The sequence below is a fragment of the Lepus europaeus genome, chromosome 22 (assembly GCF_033115175.1).
Source record: "Lepus europaeus isolate LE1 chromosome 22, mLepTim1.pri, whole genome shotgun sequence".
Classification (NCBI taxonomy): domain Eukaryota; kingdom Metazoa; phylum Chordata; class Mammalia; order Lagomorpha; family Leporidae; genus Lepus; species Lepus europaeus.
In genome coordinates, this window is record NC_084848.1 from 2,562,710 (window position 1) to 2,581,253 (window position 18,544).

Here is an 18,544-nt window from a genome sequence, read left to right on the forward strand (position 1 = left end):
GAACACCAGCAGGTGGCTGCCCACCTCTTGCCCCCGTACCTCCATGTCGGGCAAGGCCCGGAGGGCACTGAACAGGGTCATGGTCTTGCCAGAGCCAGGAGGGCCGCACAAGACCAGCGGCTTGTGCTCAGCCAGCCAGGTGTACAGGAGGGCCTCATGGCGGACCGTGTCCAGGGTCGGCACCACGACGTCGGGGGCTGCCACCTTGTGCGTCTCCACTTCGATCTGAGGCACCTTGGCCTGCCACGGGGACCACTCCCCGCTGATGGACACCTACAGAGACACGGAGGTGCAAATCACTTTGCGGCACACACGCCACACAAAACCTGCTCACCTGCACAAGAGTTACAACTTTCACTGAGTTAATCTAAACGTCTGGTACCAGACAAACGAAAATGAAGAAAAGAGAGCCCTTCGAGGACATGAGGAAACGGAGTCAAAGCCCATGGCCAGGTTGCTCCGGGGCGAAACAGACCAAGCCGGGGAGAATGAGCGTGAGGCCGTGCCGCCCCCCCACCTCGTAATCGATGATGGGTATGTTGGGCGCCGTCGGCAGCGGCACCGTCGTGATCCTTCTGATGTACTCCCCCAGCTCTGCTCTCATCTTCAGCCGGCTGTCTCCAGACAGGGACCAGAGGATGGCGTACACCAGGTAGCGCTGTAAGACAGGCACCGGCGTCTCAACCACAGTAGCCACGCACAGCGTGGAGAGGCTGGAAGCCCTCCTACTTGACGGACACCCCCCCGTGCCTCGCCCCGCGCCTCGGGAAAGCCGGACGCTCGCCCAGGACAGCGAGCACTGCCCGTGGGCAGAATGCCTGACCTGGATGTAGCGCTCGAGCTGCTCCAGCTGCATGGGGAAGTCGGGGTGGTTGGCGTTGTACTGCGCCACGTTGCGGCAGGCCTGGTGCAGCATGGAGAAGAGCGAGCCCAGACAGCGCAGGCGCGTCAGGTCCATGATGTGCTCGAGCTTGAAGGCGTGCTCCAGCGCCTTGGTGACGAGCCCGCTGGACGTGAAGTATGGCTGCATGATCGCCGCTGCATCCCTCTGGATCTAGGGGCGGAACCAAGGGTGCTGAGTTGGCGTGTCCAAGCCGGGGCGTTCCCTCCACTAACCTAGGCCCAGGAGGTGGCGCGTCCACAGCCACGGCTCGTCCTGGGGTTCCTAACCCTGTTTCTGAGCAGCACTGGGGTCCTCGCTGAATGTGGCAACAACGCTGAAAGACATTTAGGGTTCACATGCTCCCCTCCCAGCCAGGCAGCACCGAGGACACAGAACCCGCTGACGCCTGGATTCCACAGTGAGCCCGTGGCGGCCATCTGTGCAGAGGGCCGTGACTTCCCTGTGCTCGGGCGACGGGGCAGTCTGACCTCGCTGCACCCCGAGGTCCCAGCACTCCAGCAGGCCTGTGGGTGCCGTTCAGAAGACCAGGCGCGCAGCCCTCGCACCTGCAGCATGGGGGAAGCAGCCTCTTCGCCCTCGTCCTCTTTGCCTTTGCGCCGCCGCTGCGCCTCGTCCTCCCCCTCGTCCAGGGGGATGCTGCGCAGTCTGGCCAGGAAGTTGTTGAAGATCATGTCCGTGCTCAGCACGTCCTCGCTGAACCACACCATGCCACAGCGAGACACCGTGGCCAGCGTGGCGTACTTCAAGTCCTGCACTTCAAACATTATTCGCACCTTAAAAGAAATCATTAAGCAGACTTAATGATGTGGGTTTGGTAAGCCAGACATTAAGATTCTGTGACCTGAGGCGGGGAGTGCTGGTGGCTGCTCTTGTTCCAATCCAGCTTCCTGCTGATGTCCCAGGGAAGGCACTGGGTGATGGCCCAGGTATGAGGGTCTCTTGTCACCACATGTTCTGAAAGGAGTTCCAGGTGCTGCCTTTGGCCCAGCCCTGGCTGTTGTGGATCTGGGGAATGGATCAGCACTCTGCCTTTCAGATAAATAAATCTAACAAACCTTTCTAAAGACTGTTTAATGTATAGACTAAAAGGGTAATTTAAACAATTTTTCTGCACTTACATCAGAAATAAAAACGTCTACAGTTCCCGTGGCCACACTATCCACCAAGCCCTCTCCACAGGAATGGGCCTGGAGGAGAAGGGCCCGAGCAGTTTGGATCCCCCACAGCGGAGGGCTCTGGGCACCGGGCCTCACCAACGCCTCAGATGGGGCTGGGGAGCTGGCTGGGGCTCCCCTGCCAGCAGACAGCGGGGCTGGCCTGCCATCGGACGCTAGGATTCCAGAGCCTTTGCCCTGCTGCTGCTGCCGCCTCACAAGGAGGTGAATCTCTGACAACAGAATCCACCAGACCATCAGCTATCAAAGCAGAGCCCAGTCTGAGTACGCGCGCATTTCCAGGCCGCGTGGAGAATCCAGTCCTCTCTTCCCGCCATGTCTGGTCTATTGTGAGCTCCCACGGGCACCGCCTGTATACTGCAGCAGCTCATCCACCCTGCCGCTGGTAGTGACGCTGCAGCAGCCTCCAGCAGCCTGTCCGCTCCCACCCTGCACGCAGGAACTACTCTGAAGAGCCAGAGGGGACCCCGCTCCTCCCATGACTCCCCATGGCTCTGCACTGGGCAGCGCACCAGCTCCAGACCTGCCCCGACGTTCACCCCCGGGGTCTGGCTTCAGTCGACTGCCCCGGGTCCCCTTGCGCACGCTGGGGCCTGTGGCCCTGCCCCGCTGCTCACTCCCCTCGGTCTCTACTGCAACTACCACCGTCCAGAGAGCTCTCGGGATGTTCTTTCTGGACTTTCCCAAGGACAACCTTGATTGCTCCTCTGTAAATTCCTCACTCGGCCACCTCCTAGATGTACTGTAGCTTGGGAAATTCCCACTTGGGGCCGGCGCTGTGGCGAAGAAGGTTAAGCCTCTGCCTGCAGTGCCAGCCTCTTGTAAGGGCTCTGGTTTGCATCCTGGCTGCTCCACTTCTGATCCAGTTCCCTCTAATGCACCTGGGAAGGGAAGAGGATGGCCCAAGTGCTTGGGCCCTGGCCAACCACGTGGGAGACTTAAAGGAACCTTCCGGCTCCTGGCTTTGGCCTGACCCAGCCCTGGCCGTTGTGGCCATTTGGAGAGTGGGCCAGAGGATGGAAGACTTCTCTCTGTTATCTCTACCTTTCAAATAAATAGATACATCTTTAGAAAGCAAAATTCCCACTTGAATCCCCTTGTAGGGCTGTAGGGAAGGTTAACAGAATTACGGGCTGTGCTCAGGACTCAATGAAAGGGAGGAAGTCGCCGGGAGGCCTGTTCTCACTTCTCGCCAGCAACGGGGACGGCAACAGCCCCGCAGCAGGCGTGCGGGCTGGGAGGCACCCACGCAGCTGACTGCTCCCCTGTGCAGCAGAGCTGCAGTTGGCCGGCGCGTGCTACTTACGTTGGGCGGCAGGCTGAGGCGCTCCCCGTTGGGCAGAGTGAGGAGCTTGTTATCATCCAGCACTGAGTTCAGGTTTTCCACCCACTCAGGGTCCACGTCGCCATCAAAGACGATCCACTGGCGCTTCTGCAGCTCGCCTCGCACGTTGTCTATGATCCTGGAGGGGAGGGTGTAAGACAGCCGGTGACCACCTCAGGAATCTAACACAGCAATGCTCACCCGGTCATGGCTTCTGAACGACTTCCTGTTCCCAGGCCTTGGCTGCAAACACAAAGCTCATCTGGCCCCACAGCTACCACCGCACGCAAACACAGGTCGGAGCAGACGTACTTTCTTAGCACGTGTGTGAAGAGCCCGTCTGTCCATTCCCTGGTGTTGGGGTCCAGGGTTCCATAGAGGTGGTCCTTGCTGATGGCCTTCGGGTCGATGATGTGGGCCACGCCCTCCACGCCCTCGAGTCTCTCCAGGGCCTTGAGCAGCACGCGCCAGGCCATGCTCTTCCCACTGCCCGAGGGCCCCACCATCATCAGGCCGTGGTTGATCTGGGTGATCTGGTAGAGCTGCAGAACCTGCAGGGTCACAGACCGGCATCAAGACCCCCGCGGAGGGAACAGGGAGGCTCTGCAGCCCCTCTGCAGAACAAGCAGAAAACACCACCTACGGACTCTGAGAGGCAAGCACTGGGATTCTTCAGCTGGGGAGACGCTGCTCAGGCCGGGTCTCTAGCAGACCTTTCTAAACTGTCGGGAAGGCTGCGGCCAGTGGGTGGGAGGTGCCTATCAGGTCCCTCAGTGAGGACACAGGCGGTCCCAGGACAAACACCAGAAGGATCAGCCTGGGGTTAATCCAGCGCCATTTCTCCAGGCTCCACACACAGAGCTCACACACAGCACTGTGGTGTAGTGGGTAAAGCCTCTGACTCCATTGTTAGCATCCCACATGGGCACTAGTTTGAGTCCTGGCTGCTCCACTTCCAATCCAGTTCCCTGCTAATGTGCCTGGGAAAGCAGTGGAGGATGGCCCAAGTCCTTGGGACCCTGCACCCACGTGGGAGGCCCAGAAGCAGCTCCTGGCTCCTGGCTCCAGATCGGCCCCGTTCTAGCTGTTGCAGCCATCTGGGGAGTGAACCAGCAGATGGAAGACCTCTCTCTCCGCCTCTGCCTCTCTATAAAAACTTTTGCTTCGGTGAATCATTCGGGGTATGGAATGACAAGAAGCCTTGTTGGGTGGCCGATCCACGGTGCTGGAAAGTGAGCAGACTTTTCACCAGCACAGATCTGTTACAGACGTTCCTTTAGTCTGCACTTTCAGAGGATGAACGACACCACCTACGTGAACTCGGGCAACTTCCGCTGTCTTTGCATTTAAATAAAGGAACAACTCAAGCAGGCCAGGGTGAACCTTCATAAACCTGCTAATGCCCCTTCCGGTCCTGTGCACGGTGGGGTTCGTTAGTGGCGGGGGAGCGGCAGGCCTGTGAGGACAGCAGTCAACAGATCGACCTGTTACCTTCTCCACCCACATCCCGCCGACTTCCTCTCCGTCGCCGTACGTCAGGTACATCTCCTGACATACTTTCTTCAGCTCCTCTCGAAGGGCGGTCATCTCACCCCGGTGATACTGGACCCCGGGGAACACATCCGACAGCAGACTGAAGAGCAGCGGGATGTCCTCTGCCACCAGCTTGGGCACCATGGTCTCACAGACGCTCTGGATCAGAATCTGCAGGGAAAGGACCGGCTCTGAGGGCGGGCGTGGGGCGCACACCTCCTGCCGTGCGCAGCAGTGAACAAGCTGCGCGAGCCCCTTCTCGCCCACACCCTCCACGTGACCTGCTGCGTGAGTGTCACAGTTACCCACTGCGATCCCAGGGGCAGTGAGGACTCTCGAGGCGTCAAAGGGAATTCTGCACAAGGTGTGAGGCCTGAGCCATCAGCAGCGCAGTGCACAAACCTCTTGTTCGGGGAGGTTTTCCGCAATCTCTCCTTCATCCACTGCTTCCCCGCGCTCCTCCTTCTCCCGCTTTATCTTCTGGATCCTCTCCCTCTTCACGTTGCCCGCACTCACCAGCACACTCTTCAGAGCCCGAAGCCCAAAGTCGTAGTGGCTCTGGGAAGAGAGCTGCTCGTCGCACAGCCTGAGGAAGAGAAGGGGCTCTTTAGGAAGCACGCTTTCACACCGAGTCAAGAGAGCAGACATGCGACAGATGGGAGCAAGGCACAGGCTGGGAACGACCCCGGCTGCTCACTTGAAGAACGGGACGATCTTGTTGGCGAGAACCTCGGCGGTGCGGAAGCCCTGCGAGTAGAGCATGACCTGGGCGATGAGCTGCCGGTCGGGCTTGGTCATGGCCAGGCTCCGGAACAGCTTCTTCAGGTTGTCGGGCAGGTTGGACCTGCCTGCGTAGCCCGGGTTCATGGTGATGAAGATGGCCATGTCCGGGCTCACCTTGACTTGTTTGTTCAGCAGCTCACAAGTGATGGGGGCAGAGGCTGAAAGGGAGAGGACGGCACTCAGACTTGTGACGTTGGAAAACACATTTAAAATGTCCCTAAAAGGGCAGACAGAGCACTGGTCCTCCGCCAGGAACCTCTGGAGCCAAAGCCCAGGACACTTAGGGAGCTGGCGGGGAAGCTTGTGGGAGGGGCCACACCGGACCCTCTTGCAGAAGCTCACGTGTGCCAGCCACGAGACCCTTCCCACACATCTCAAGTGTGCAGACAGAACAAGACGACAAACGCAGTCCAACAGAATAAAAACAAGATCCGTCAACACTGTAACACAACTGATTGCTTTGGTCATGAAAACTGAGTTTTCTCTAGGATCATCGAAATCAGACCAGAACCAAAAAAAAAAAAAAAAAAAAAAAAAAACACCCAAAACCAAAAAACCCAAGAGGCTGATGACGTTGACGTTGTGGTGTAGAGATCTTCATCTGCTGGTTCATTCTCCAAATGGCCACAGTGGCCGGGCTGGGTGAAATCACCACCTGTGGTGCTGGCCTCCTGGAGTACTGCTTGCAGCCCTGGCTGCTCTGCTTCCGACCCGGCTCCCTGCTAATGTGCCTGGAAAGGCATCAGAGGATGGCCAAGTACTTGGGCACCTGCCAACCATGTGGGAGATACAGAAGGAGCTTCTGGCTTTGGCCCGGCCCAGCCTTCGCTATTGTGGCCAGTTAGGGGAGTGAACGAGCGGATGAAGCTCTCTCTCTCCTGCTCTCTAGTCACTCTGCCCTTCAACCAATCTCCAGAAGTTACACCTGTGCACACAGAAGACTGTCACACTTATCCAGCCCCCACACAGGGATTCCCCCAACACTCCACCCTGCCTGCCTCACACGCCTGGCTCTGTGTTGAGCAAAGCAAGGGACACAGCCCTCAGAGTCTCTCCTATGATGACAGAGGGCTCACTGCCAAGACCAGGCAACAGAAAACGCTGGCCAACAGGTGGCTAGGGAGGCTGGCTCTCTAGAGCTGCACGGAGGAGAGCAGAGTCCTGGGGGCCCACGCCGGCCAAAGCACTTGTGGTGTGGTCAGTACTGCAGGAGGAAACACACACGTACACGGGGCTGGGGGCTCCGGCCAGCTGAGGAAGGGCTTGCTGGGGTTCTGGCTGCCCCAGTACGAGTGATACAAGCTGTTCAGTCAGTCTTTAACCAGGACTCACCACACTGCCTTGTTCTGATGAGCAAAATTCTTGTTTTTTTTTTTTTTTTTTTTTTTTTAATTTTTGACAGGCAGAGTGGACAGTGAGAGAGTGAGAGAGAGACAGAGAGAAAGGTCTTCCTTTGCCGTTGGTTCACCCTCCAATGGCCGCCTCAGCCGGCGCGCTGTGGCCGGCACACCACGCTGATCCGAAGGCAGGAGCCAGGTGCTTCTCCTGGTCTCCCATGGGGTGCAGGACCCAAGGACTTGGGCCATCCTCCACTGCACTCCCGGGCCACAGCAGAGAGCTGGCTTGGAAGAGGGGCAACCGGGCCAGAATCCGGCGCCCCGACCGGGACTAGAACCCGGTGTGCCGGCACCGCTAGGTGGAGGATTAGCCTGTTGAGCCACAGCGCCGGCCAAAATTGTTGCTTATTTCTAATCACAGATGTCAGAATTAGTTCATAATGGAATTTCTCTCCACATTCGGAAAGTGACTTTAATAGAAAACGAGAAGTCTTACTCTTATCATAGTTGGGGTTGGAATGCTCGCGCAGGGCTTCCTGTATGCACTGCACCTGCTGGGACACGGCCGAGAGCATCCGCTCCTCCAGGCGGTTAAACTCGTCAAAGCAGCCCCACGCACCCACCTGGCAAAGCCCCACAAAGATGCGTCCCATTGCCTGAAATACAGAGAAAGAGGAAAGCTAAGAACCAGCTGCTGGGGACTACATTGTGCCCCTTCCCAAATTCATACATTGGAACCCAACGGCCCTGGGGGACTGTATCTGGAGAGAGGCCTACGGGAAGGCAATCAAAGCAGGTTAAGTGAGGTCAGAGGGCGAGCCCTCATCTGATGAACTGGCGTCCTTGCAAGAGGAAGCGGTCAGAGCACGCTCTCCCTCTGTACGCGCTGAGGGGAATGGCAGCAGGAAAACAACGCAGCCACCTGTGAGCGGGGGGCGGGCCCTCAGCAACAACCAGCCCTCCTGCACCTTCCAGCCTCCAGGACTGAGAGGATGCCTGTCTGTGGCTTCAGCCACGTGGCCCGCAGGTGCTGTGGCGTGGGGTCAGCACAGTCTAAGCTATCACTCACTACGGTGCAGACCCCACAGGGCTCAACCCTGGCTCTGATGATCTGTCTGACCTCAGCAAATCACATGTTTTTGAAACCCATGTCTCCTAATACCATCTTGCCCCCAGGGTGGCTGGGAAGGGTGAATCAGATACAGGTGTCAGGCACGGGCCAGGGCCTGCCGGAGCACTCATCACTGGCAGCCATCATTACTGTGCAGGTGCACAATGCAGAATCTAATACAACCCCAATGACAAAGCTGCTGTTTCATTCTACCACTTGTTGCTTTTAAAACTTCTTCTACTAAATTTGTTCCTAGATATTAAACATTTCTTCAAAAAACTGCCATTTTAGAAAAACTGACACATGATGCTTAAAAAGTAATTTTGGAAACATGAAGCTAAAGCAACTTGAAAGCACAGACACTGGAGATCGAGCACCTGGCTCTGTGAGGGCTCAGGAGTCCATGGAACCAGGCCAGCCGCCGGACCGACTGCCGGACCGACTGCTTGGAGCCAGGTGCGGGCTTGAGGGCCCCACGTGCCTCTGGAGGCCATCAGGTTTCAGGTGGGCCCCACGTCTCACCTGGAAGTCAAAGGTCTCATCACAGTTGAAGACCAAGACGAAGCGTCCCAGCTGGTGGCCCAGCGCTTTCACGGACTCTGTTTTCCCGGTGCCAGCAGGCCCTGTTATTGGAGGAGAAGCACTGAGACGCTGAGTGCGCTACCTAACTGTAAAAGGCAGTTCACTCAGTAAACCAGAGTGGACGGCATGAATGCAGACAAACCCAAGATTCTAGGAGGGACTAACCGTGTAACTGATACATTCCTATCGTCAGCTTAATCTTTAAAAATGACGTTTCTCATGTGATTCCCTGGTCCAGGTTTGTGGAGTAGCTTACCAAACGGGGAGCCGCCCAGCCTGGCCTCCAAGGCCTGTGTCATTGTCAGATAGCACCGGTCCGTGAGGGGGGTCTGGACCAGCTTGTCCTGAACGCCCAGGTACTCAAAGCCGTAGTTAAACTTGGCATTTGCCATTTGGATCGACAACTGCTGCAGCACATCCGTTTGCTTAGGGTCAAAGTAAAAGCGCATCTGGCTGAGCCACTCGAAAGATTTGGCGTTGTCAATCTTGCTTCTGATCAAGGATCTGGTAACATCCCTCTGGTGGACCAGCTCTGTGATCTGAGAAAGTACAGCTATCAGCAATCAACACGTACTCTTTCTGGGTATGTCAGTCGTTTGGTAAAGCCAACTGCAGCGGCTTTCGGTAACTACTTCATAACACAAATTCACTTGGAGAGATAATGGAAATGCTGTTCCCACTAGGTATTACATAGTACCCAAAGCTATGGCAAAAACAAAGAAACAACAAAAACACCTCAGTCTGAATAAAAACTCTGCAACTAGCTTAAAAAGCCAACAGTCCACCCGTGCCCAGCAGGGCTCAGGGCAGGCTGCAGCCACCTCTTTGGGGAGGGGACAACAGGAACGCAGAGAGGGCAGGAGACCTGGGCAAGGCAATCGCTGCCTCCCGTGAGTCATCAAGACCACCTTTCCACAGAGAGCCAGTCGCACACGCGCCCCAGCACACATCAACACCCCATCTGCTTGTCTCCAGACCAGTGAGATCCTTCAAGCGTGAGGACGGGTGACGAAGGAGTCGAGTGTGCGACCCACCAGATGTTCCAGCTTCCGTCTGCGGAGCGGGGGCTGCTCCATGAGGACGGAGTCGGCCAGCACGTTCAGGGTGACCTCTACGTTGCTCAACACCGAGTGCAGGGGCGCCGCGTCGCCACCTCCGCCCACGCTGCTCAGCGCCGTCTCCACGTTCTCAGACCAGGCTATCTGGGCTGACAGAACCACAAGCTGGGCCTGAAAGACACGGCCCCTGGAGGGTCACTTTCCTGGTCAGTCAGTGCACTCACCACGGCCAGCTCGCTTCCACCACAGATTACCTGGTACTTGTCAATCCAAGTGATGTAGGTGTTTGGGTCAATGGAAGTTGCTTTACCAAAGATCTCCACTTCCGTAACGGACTCAGCCAGAAGTTTTGCCAGGGTGACCCGCATCTCCTTTTCCACCAGTGTGAGCCACTCATTGATTTTGGGGTGTTCGGTGATTGACACAGGGGTTTTAAACATAACCTGAAACAAAAACATATGGATTGGGACATGCCAAGGCGTGAGAGAAGCTTCTCGAGTTACAGTCGTGCATGTGGCTACCTCCTCTCCTTCCCGGGATGAAATGCCCAGGACGGCCGAGTTGTCCTCGTTTAGAATGATGCTTGAGACGCCAGCAAACATTTTCTTGAAGTGTTTCTGTAATTTAGCTACATTCTTGCTGTTTCCAATAATTTCAAGCAAATCTTCATCACCCACAAAATAGAACCTAAAATTAAAATAACGTTCAAGTTGCTAAACTTTCAGATACACAATTAAGGTGAACCAAGGCAAAACTCTCAATTGCAAGGGGACAGGATGTGGCTACTGGTGGACAACCTGTAGCCTGGATTCAGATCACATCCAGATTTCTTCCAGCCCTCAGCCAAAGACACACATGTTCTAACACTTAGACGTCAGAAGGATTCAATGAATTTCATGTCATCCACCTTACTTCATTAACTCCTTTTTAAAAAAACCTGTTCAGGGGCCGGTGCTGTGGCTCAGCGGGTAAAGCTGCTGCCTGCAGTGCCAGCATCCCATATGGGCACCAGTTTGAGTCCTGGCTGCTCCACTTCTGATCCAGCTCTCTGCTGTGGCCTGGGAAAGCAGTGGAAGACCTACATGGGAGGACCGGAGGAAGCGCCTGGCTCCTCATCAGTGCAACTCAGGCCATCGTGGCCAACTGGGCAGTGAACCAGCAGATGGAAGACCCCTCTCTCTCTGTCTCTCCTTTCTGTGTAACTCTGACTTTCAAATAAATAAATAAATCTTAAAACAACAACAACAACAACAACAAACACCCATTCAGTCCACCCTAAGCCAGCTATTCAGAAAGGAAGAGCTGCCACTTAGAAAGCTGTCAGGGCCATACACCAGAGAGAGCCCACAGCTTGGTGGGTGGATGATAGTTTAAACGAAGCTTAATAAACCGGCAGTAGCAAGTTAAGGATTATGGTTCAGAATTAGAGCAATGGCATTCATCCGATGATCCTGGCTAACAAAATCCTTCATGTGGGAAGGGAGAGACGATGCTGTGAAGACACAACTGCTAGCCAACTCACCTGGGGAACGATGACCGCTCTCTTTCCAGGTACTCTCCCAGTGCTTTCTGGATCTTTCCAAGCAGGTCTGCCAACCTTTCCAGAGACCTCTGTACCCCCTGGATGTTCAGAACGTCCATAACGAGTGGAGACTTCGACACTTTTTTCATCAGAGCGAGAAACTCTGTGCTGATGCTGCAAAACCAAACGAAGCATCCATCAGCCCTTGTGTTGAGAGCGGTGGGCGGCCCCCGCTGACACTTCTCCCCTGGGGTGGGCGGCCCCCGCCGACACTTCTCCCCTGGGGGTTCTCACCTCTGGAACCGCTGGGTTTCCACAGGCAGCAGGTGCTTGATGTCGGCACTGCCGGTGAAGATGCCTTCCAGATAGACCCAGCGCCTCTGCACGTCGATCCACACATCAAAGAGAGCCATGATGCGGTTCAGCTTGTCTTCCCAGCTCAGCGCGTCCTCCTCGAACACCTGGTGGGCACACGAGAGGACAGCGCTCACTGGAGGCTGAGGCTCCGGGAAGACACGCAGGCAAGGAGCCCAGCCAGGCGTCACCTAGCTTCCCACGAGGGTACCTTGTAATACGGAGACAGCTTCATGGCGGAGACGCTGTTGATGTGCTCCTTGACCTTGTTGAAGAGGTCGTCCCAGCCGCGGATCAAGCGGCACTTGTTCTGATAGTTAACCAAGTCCAGCTCGTAGGTATTCCACACTTCTCTTATCTGGATTCAAACCAGACAGAGGCACGTTATCAGAACATGGGCATTCACCAGTCGTGGCGGACTCAAATGTGACAGGCACAAAAAGGACTGCAGGTGACACGGCCCCACTTCACATGGCTGAAGTCTACAAACAGCTGGAAACACAACCTAAAAGTGGATGCCCGTCTGTTACTCACCTGCTTCAAAAATTCCTCCAAAGCCATCTCCCCTTGTGCCACAAGCAGCACATCCTTGACAATGGCTTCGTTTTTCTGCAGGTCGACGTCCCAGATTTGGCCAAGGGTGAGCTCAGAAACAACCCAGTTCACGTGCAGCCGCTTCATCAGCTGTTTCCAATGGCGGTCTTTAAGCGCCTCGGATTTCAGCTCGATCACCAACATGTTTATCTGTCCAGAGAGGGAACAGTGTCACCTGTGCACGGAGCTTCCAGTGGAACCCCCCACCGTGACACCAGTCCCCCACCTTCATGTAGCCTTTCAGGAGCCGCTGCACAAACTCATAGGACGCGTACTGCCGCAGGCGGGCAGGGAAGTTTTTCAGCTGATTCAAGAGGGCATCTAAGTTCTGTCGAAGCTGTCAGGAGGAAAATCAGAAGGTATTCAGTTTGCTAACGTTTCTTTTAATGGAAAAAGAATTTTATTTATTTGTTCAAAAGGCAGAGTGATAGAGAAAGAAGGACAGAGACAGAGACAGAAAGATGGTTCACTCCCCAGTAGCCAGGGCTGGGTCAGGCCGAAGCCAGGAGTCAGGAATTCCATCCTGGTCTCTGATGTAGGCAGCAGGGGCCCAAGGACTTGGCCATCACCTGCTGCCTCCTGGGTGCGTCAGCAGGGAGCTGGACGGAAATGGAGCAGCCAGGTATTGAACTGGCACTGATCTGGAATGCCAGCAACACAAGGGGCAGCTTACCCTACCGTGCCAACACCAGCCTTGATGTACAAGTCTTTTACAATGGTTTTGAACTACATTTCACAGTAGTCTAGGTGAGTAATGTCACCGACGCGACCCGTGAACTCAGCACAGAGCCCTGCAGGCGGAGCTCCCAGGACTCTGGAGTGTAACATACGAACGCCAGAGGTGCCCGTCCCAACGGCACGTACCTTGCGAGGCTGTACTGAGACCCACGGCTGCTCCTTCATCTGATCGATTTGCTCCCAGACCTTGGAGAGCTCTGACCAAACGCCCTTCAGGTCCTGCAATTCTTCCAAGGCCACCTGTGGCAAGAAAGGGACGTGATCAGGGTTTGAAAAACAAAAAGAAGCCCTCAGACCCCAGCAGATTCCCCACCGGACGGCTGGTACCTGCACGCGCTCTTCACTGCCACTGAGAAGTCCTGTGTCTGTGAGCTCCAGTGCCTCCTTGGCCTTGGCGCACTTCTCTCTGTCATCCTTCAGCCGCCCGAACTTCCCCTCGTAGATGGTCAGGGCCTGCAGCGCCTCCTCTGGGCGGAGATTGCCCTGAAAGCATCCAAAGCACAGTGCGTTGCCGTGCAGGCTCAGCAGAGAGGAAAGCTGGCTTGAGGTACCGGAGGGGCCCGACAGGCTTCTGGAAATTTCTGATTCCTTGAACACGTCCACGTGGGACACTCAATGACATGTCAACTGAGGATGTCACAGAGTACTGCAGGTGAGTCTGACATCAGTGTTTTATATGTGAAAACATTAGCACCGTGGACCATCTCGCCATTCAGGCATCATCTCACCTGAGCCCTGGGGCTCCCAGGGACCCAGCAAGGCACGGCTTCTGAGGCCCGCCGGCCACGCCTATCCTGAGGGGGACAACTGTTACACCCGTCCCCCAGTGAAGACAGCACCAAAGAAGGACTTGACTTCAGCATTAACACTACTTACAGGTTCCCTTCTCATTTTACTCACTTGAAAACAATAAAAAGTATTACAGTTTCCTACCAAGGCAAAAGACCAGTTAAAATTTAACAGTAACATTATACTGGCACTAAGATGTCAATCTTCCATCCAAATGGCCCCAAAGGCCAGGGCTGGGCCAGACCAAAGCCAAGAGCTTTTTCCAGGTCTCCCACCTGGGTTGCAGGGCCAAAGACTTGGGCTATCCTCCGCTACTTTCCCAGAGACATTAGCAAGGAATTGGATGGGAAGTGGAGCAGCCAGGACTCAATCTAGCGCCCATATGGGATGCCGGCATCAGAGGCAGCAGCTTTACCTGCTACGCCACAAGGCCGGCCCCCAAAATTCTTTTTAAAACAGGGCCCATCAGCAGTTGGGAGGGACACATTGTGGCACAGTGGGTTAAGCCACAGCCTGGGACAGCCACATCCCAAACTGAACCGCCAATTCAAATTCTGGCTCCTCTGCTTCTGCTCTAGCTTCCTGCTAATGCATCCTGGGAGGGCACTGCCACCCGCACGGGAGACGCGGTTGCAATTCCAGACTCTTGGCTTTGGCCTGCCCGGGTTCTGGCTGCTGTGGGCATTTTGGGAGTAAGTCTGTGAATGGAAGAGCTATTTCTCTGTCTCTGTAGTCATTCTGCCTTTCAAGTAGATAAAAAAGAAAAAAAGGCAGGAACCAGCAAACCAAAATTGACCCCAAAGCAGGACGGATGGCCGTGGCCAGGATGGAAGGGGAACACGTGGGTGGCTGTGGGGCTCAGTCTGCTGCCAGATCTGCTGTGCAAAACTTACATCCCTGAACCAGAAAGTCACAGTAACATTCAAAATATCTTAATCCTTTTCATTTTTCCATTCTATGCATACTTGTAAATCTGAAAAAAAAAATTCTGAATCCTGCCCCCAGTGAACCCCACACGCATGACCTACATGTTGTCCCCTGTCATCGGCAGACCCAGCTCCCCCTCGCCTGTCTCCCCTCCGCTCTACCTCCCCAGCAAGGCCTTCCTGACACCATCTGAGGTCTCGTCGCTGACCACATCTGTCTCTCTGCATAGGAGCCCGGTTCCGTGAGGGTGGGCGCTGCTGTCTTCACTCACCGCTCTACCCCACCCGCTACAGTAATACCTGGAGCCTAGGCAGGGCTCACAGACACGGGCGCATGAAGACTGTGGGCACAGAAAGGTTCAGAACCAACAACGGAGCCTGCATCCCCCCAAGAGGCACAGCCATCAGCAACGCGAGGCTGGGCCTGTGCACACCAGGAATTAGACTCCAACTTTTGACTACGCCTAAGGAGGAGGCTGAATTAAGGACAGAAGATGTCAGTCCTTGATTTGCCAGCACCGTCATCCTGGGTGAGAAGAGAGTTGGGGCCGGGTGCACGTTTTCACGTTTGCCATCTGCAAGCAGTCTTCAGTGCGGAAGTCGGGGCTGCTGCAGGCCTTTTAAGTCTGAAGGGAAGCACAGTGACCGGCACTGTGGATACGGGAGCACCCGGGGCTCCGCCAGGGACTCACCGTGACGGGCTTGGTTTTCTCCCAGTCGGAGAGCAGGTCGGTGGTGCGGCTCTCCACGGCCCGATCTTCCTGGACGATCTTCATCTGCAGGTTTGCCACCTGCTGCTGGATGGCGGAGTCCTTCCGCCGCATGATGTCGTTGAAGGCGCCCCACTCGCCCTCGATGTTGTCAATATAAAGCCAGGAGGGCGGGAACTGGAACCGCTGCTTTTCCAGCAGGCGCTGGCCGTTGCGGTAGAGCTTTGAGAGTTAAAAAAACAGTTTTTTCCTTCCGTAAGGATCACAGAAACCACTGCTAGAGTCCCACAAGAGAGACGGCCCGCCACGGCTGAGGACAGCAGGTCAGGGCGTCTGCTCTCGTCCGGAAGCCCTCCCTCCTGAGGCTACTGTGTGACCCCCGCACAGCCGGCACAGGGATGGCACGCGCCGTGCCCGGATGACTCTGACAAGGCACCACCGCGGAGCCACACTGCACCCCTTCATTCCAAGTGACACCAAAAGGGGCACGCAGGGAGGATGGCTTGAAAACAACCAGTGTAAACAGATCCTGGAACACAGCGCAGACGTCCTCAGCCCTGCTGTGTACGAGCCACTGCAGCACTTTCTAAAGGGAAGACTCCAGGGCCAGTCTCTGCTCTGCATTTAAAAAGCAATGCTGGTGCCCACACAGGAAGAAATAGGGCCTTAAGGGTCTGGTCAGAATGCAAAATAGCATAAAACACAAATTGAACTAGACATCTGGTTTGAGAATTTTAAGTATTCACAGAGCTCACCTCAACCTGTTTCTCAAATTGCTTGATCTTCCGCTTCAAAGACTGCACGTAGGTGATGAAGGTCACGGCGTCGGAGGTGCTGGCCGTGTCCACCGAGTGCTGCTCCAGCTCTTGGCGGGACTGTCCAGAGAGGGGGATTTGATCACATGGGGCCAAGGCGTGCGGGAAGCCTCATCTCCCGCAGAATCCCAGCCCTCACCTTCGAGATCTGGGAGTGGAATTCGGTCATGTTGGATCCCAGCATCTGCCCGAACTTGCTGAGGACCTCCTTATGCCAAGAGTCGTACTTCAAGTTCACTTTGGACTGCACCTGCAGGTGAACAGCACACAGCAACACCGCGTGAGCTCCTGCCACCAGCACGGTCACACGTCCACGCTGCTGTCACGGCTGCGGTCCGACCGCATACCCACCTTGCCGTAGTCTATAACCACTGGTCCGAATTCTTTCTTGGTCTCCGCGTTGTCAAAGGTCCCTCTGGCCTTTCTTATTTGGACCAAGAGTGCTTGCCATTTGTTGAGATCTTCCCCAAGTCTGTTGTAGATGTTTTCGGCTTGCATGTCCCACAGACACTGATACTGGAGCCAGACCTGCAGACGGGGAACAGAGTTCAATGGTGTGGCTTGCTCTGCTCATCCTGCAGGATCCTGTTACGCACTACGCTCCTACCACATTGAAAAGTTCACTTCTCAACACCATCAGGAAAAGTCTCAGGGCTGGTGCGGTGGCACAGTGGGTAAAGCTGCTGCCTACGGCGCCAGCAGCTCTCATGCTGTGCTTCCGATCCACTCCCTGCCAACGCTCCTGGGAAAGCAGTGGAAGATGACGCAAGTACTTGGGCCCACCGCCCACATGGGAGATCCAGACTGATGCCAGGATCCTAGCTTCAGCCTGGCCTGGCCCCGGCTGTTGCAGCCACTTGGGGAATGAATCAGCAGATGGAAGACATCTCTGCCTCTCTCCTCTTTCAGAGTCTCAGTTAAAATCCAAAAGAATTGCCCTATTGTCTCTCCTTGGCCTTAAAATAAGACCTCCACGTATGTTCCATCTCGTGCTCAGTGCCCACACGGCTGTCTCCGCAGAAGCGGGTGGCCTACCTTCACGTACTGCTCCACTTCGCTGACGATGCCCATGACGGCAGAATAGGACTCTTCCAGGGCAGCAGGCCCGTCGGGCATCCGAGTCAGTGCGTTCCGGTAGAACTTCTCCTCCTCGGTCAACTCGTAATGCACGCCCACCTAGTCAGCAGAGCCAGCAGTAAATGCGTGCACGGGTCCAAGCGACCTCTCACTGATGTAAGATGAGCTCACGGCCAAAATGGTGTTTCAGGGAAAACACCTGCTTACCCCAGCCACCAGGAACCAGAACACTTATTTATATTTCATTCCCCAAACCCAGTACAGAAACATCACATTAACCACAGCCTGGAGTCAGGCGGTGCTGCTGGTGGTGCAAACGGTTCAAGAGTCACTGGGCATTCATTCACTCAACTGTTCCCGTGACGCGACGTGGCTCTATCCAAAGTACAAGAAACACACACAAATCCTGCTCACACACCCTCACACTCCACGGGAGGAGAAAATTACGGAACAAGCAATATACACAGAATGTGGGAAACACTGGAGAAAGCAGGAAGGGTGACAGGGAGAGCAGGAGGGAGGGTGTATTTTAAACAGGCCAGTCAGGAAAGGCCTCACTGAGAAGGGGACGTTTGGGCAGGCCAGAGAGAGGAGAAAGCCCTGTGAACACTCACGACCAGGGATTCTGAGCAGAAATCAGCCGCCCAGCGAACCTGCCAGGCAGCTGATAAAGGGTTCCAAGAGCAGTGTCAGGATCGACTTAGGATTTAAGACTCCTTCTGGGTGAAGTCTGAACGTGTCCACTGGACAGCCAGGTGGGCAGCCGGCCAGCCAGGCCTGGAGTTCAGGGTGAGGGTCGGGTGGAGGTAATGGAGTAAGAGCAGGCAGGTGGTATCTGAAGTCAACAGACTGCACAAGAACACCTAGAGGGTGCGCAGGAGTAGGGAGGGCACCACCCACTTAGGACGCTGGGAGGAAGGAGAGCAAAAGAGGAATCCAAAAAAGGGGACCAGTCACAGAACGGGGAAAACCAGGGGAGCAGGGAGCACTCGCCCAGTCCTGCAGCCGAGAAGGCAGGAAAGGACCCGCAAGTCCACCTGGCAGCAGTGGGAGGCACTGGCGACTGCACAGGGCACAGAGGTCAGGCGGTGGCGCCAGCCCCAGAGAGGAGCTCTCCTACAGCGTCCCTGTGTACAGAAGCAGGCAGCTGCGGGACACAGGACGTGGGTCAAGCTCACGACCTGTCAGGAAGGCTCAGAGCTCTCCTACAGC

The 18,544-nt window shown here is 55.6% G+C and overlaps 1 protein-coding gene across 2 annotated transcripts in view; it reads right to left on the reverse strand.

Moving 5' to 3' along the window:
- DYNC1H1 (dynein cytoplasmic 1 heavy chain 1) overlaps window positions 1-18,544 on the reverse strand; it is a 66,056-nt gene that overhangs the window by 24,516 nt on the left and 22,996 nt on the right. For both annotated transcript variants that reach the window (XM_062181061.1, XM_062181060.1), the window contains exons 12-38: window positions 17,291-17,431; window positions 16,607-16,783; window positions 16,395-16,505; window positions 16,196-16,315; window positions 15,423-15,662; window positions 13,343-13,498; window positions 13,142-13,255; window positions 12,504-12,614; window positions 12,218-12,427; window positions 11,895-12,041; window positions 11,624-11,790; window positions 11,330-11,503; window positions 10,329-10,494; window positions 10,062-10,250; window positions 9,784-9,978; window positions 9,006-9,288; window positions 8,690-8,790; window positions 7,553-7,712; window positions 5,634-5,877; window positions 5,339-5,522; window positions 4,895-5,107; window positions 3,716-3,954; window positions 3,386-3,542; window positions 1,450-1,677; window positions 824-1,054; window positions 518-658; window positions 40-273 (exon numbers count right to left, since the gene is read on the reverse strand). In XM_062181061.1, the coding sequence (XP_062037045.1) occupies window positions 40-273; window positions 518-658; window positions 824-1,054; window positions 1,450-1,677; window positions 3,386-3,542; window positions 3,716-3,954; window positions 4,895-5,107; window positions 5,339-5,522; window positions 5,634-5,877; window positions 7,553-7,712; window positions 8,690-8,790; window positions 9,006-9,288; window positions 9,784-9,978; window positions 10,062-10,250; window positions 10,329-10,494; window positions 11,330-11,503; window positions 11,624-11,790; window positions 11,895-12,041; window positions 12,218-12,427; window positions 12,504-12,614; window positions 13,142-13,255; window positions 13,343-13,498; window positions 15,423-15,662; window positions 16,196-16,315; window positions 16,395-16,505; window positions 16,607-16,783; window positions 17,291-17,431 (4,833 nt within the window). The remainder of the gene's footprint in view (window positions 1-39; window positions 274-517; window positions 659-823; window positions 1,055-1,449; window positions 1,678-3,385; window positions 3,543-3,715; window positions 3,955-4,894; window positions 5,108-5,338; window positions 5,523-5,633; window positions 5,878-7,552; window positions 7,713-8,689; window positions 8,791-9,005; window positions 9,289-9,783; window positions 9,979-10,061; window positions 10,251-10,328; window positions 10,495-11,329; window positions 11,504-11,623; window positions 11,791-11,894; window positions 12,042-12,217; window positions 12,428-12,503; window positions 12,615-13,141; window positions 13,256-13,342; window positions 13,499-15,422; window positions 15,663-16,195; window positions 16,316-16,394; window positions 16,506-16,606; window positions 16,784-17,290; window positions 17,432-18,544) is intronic.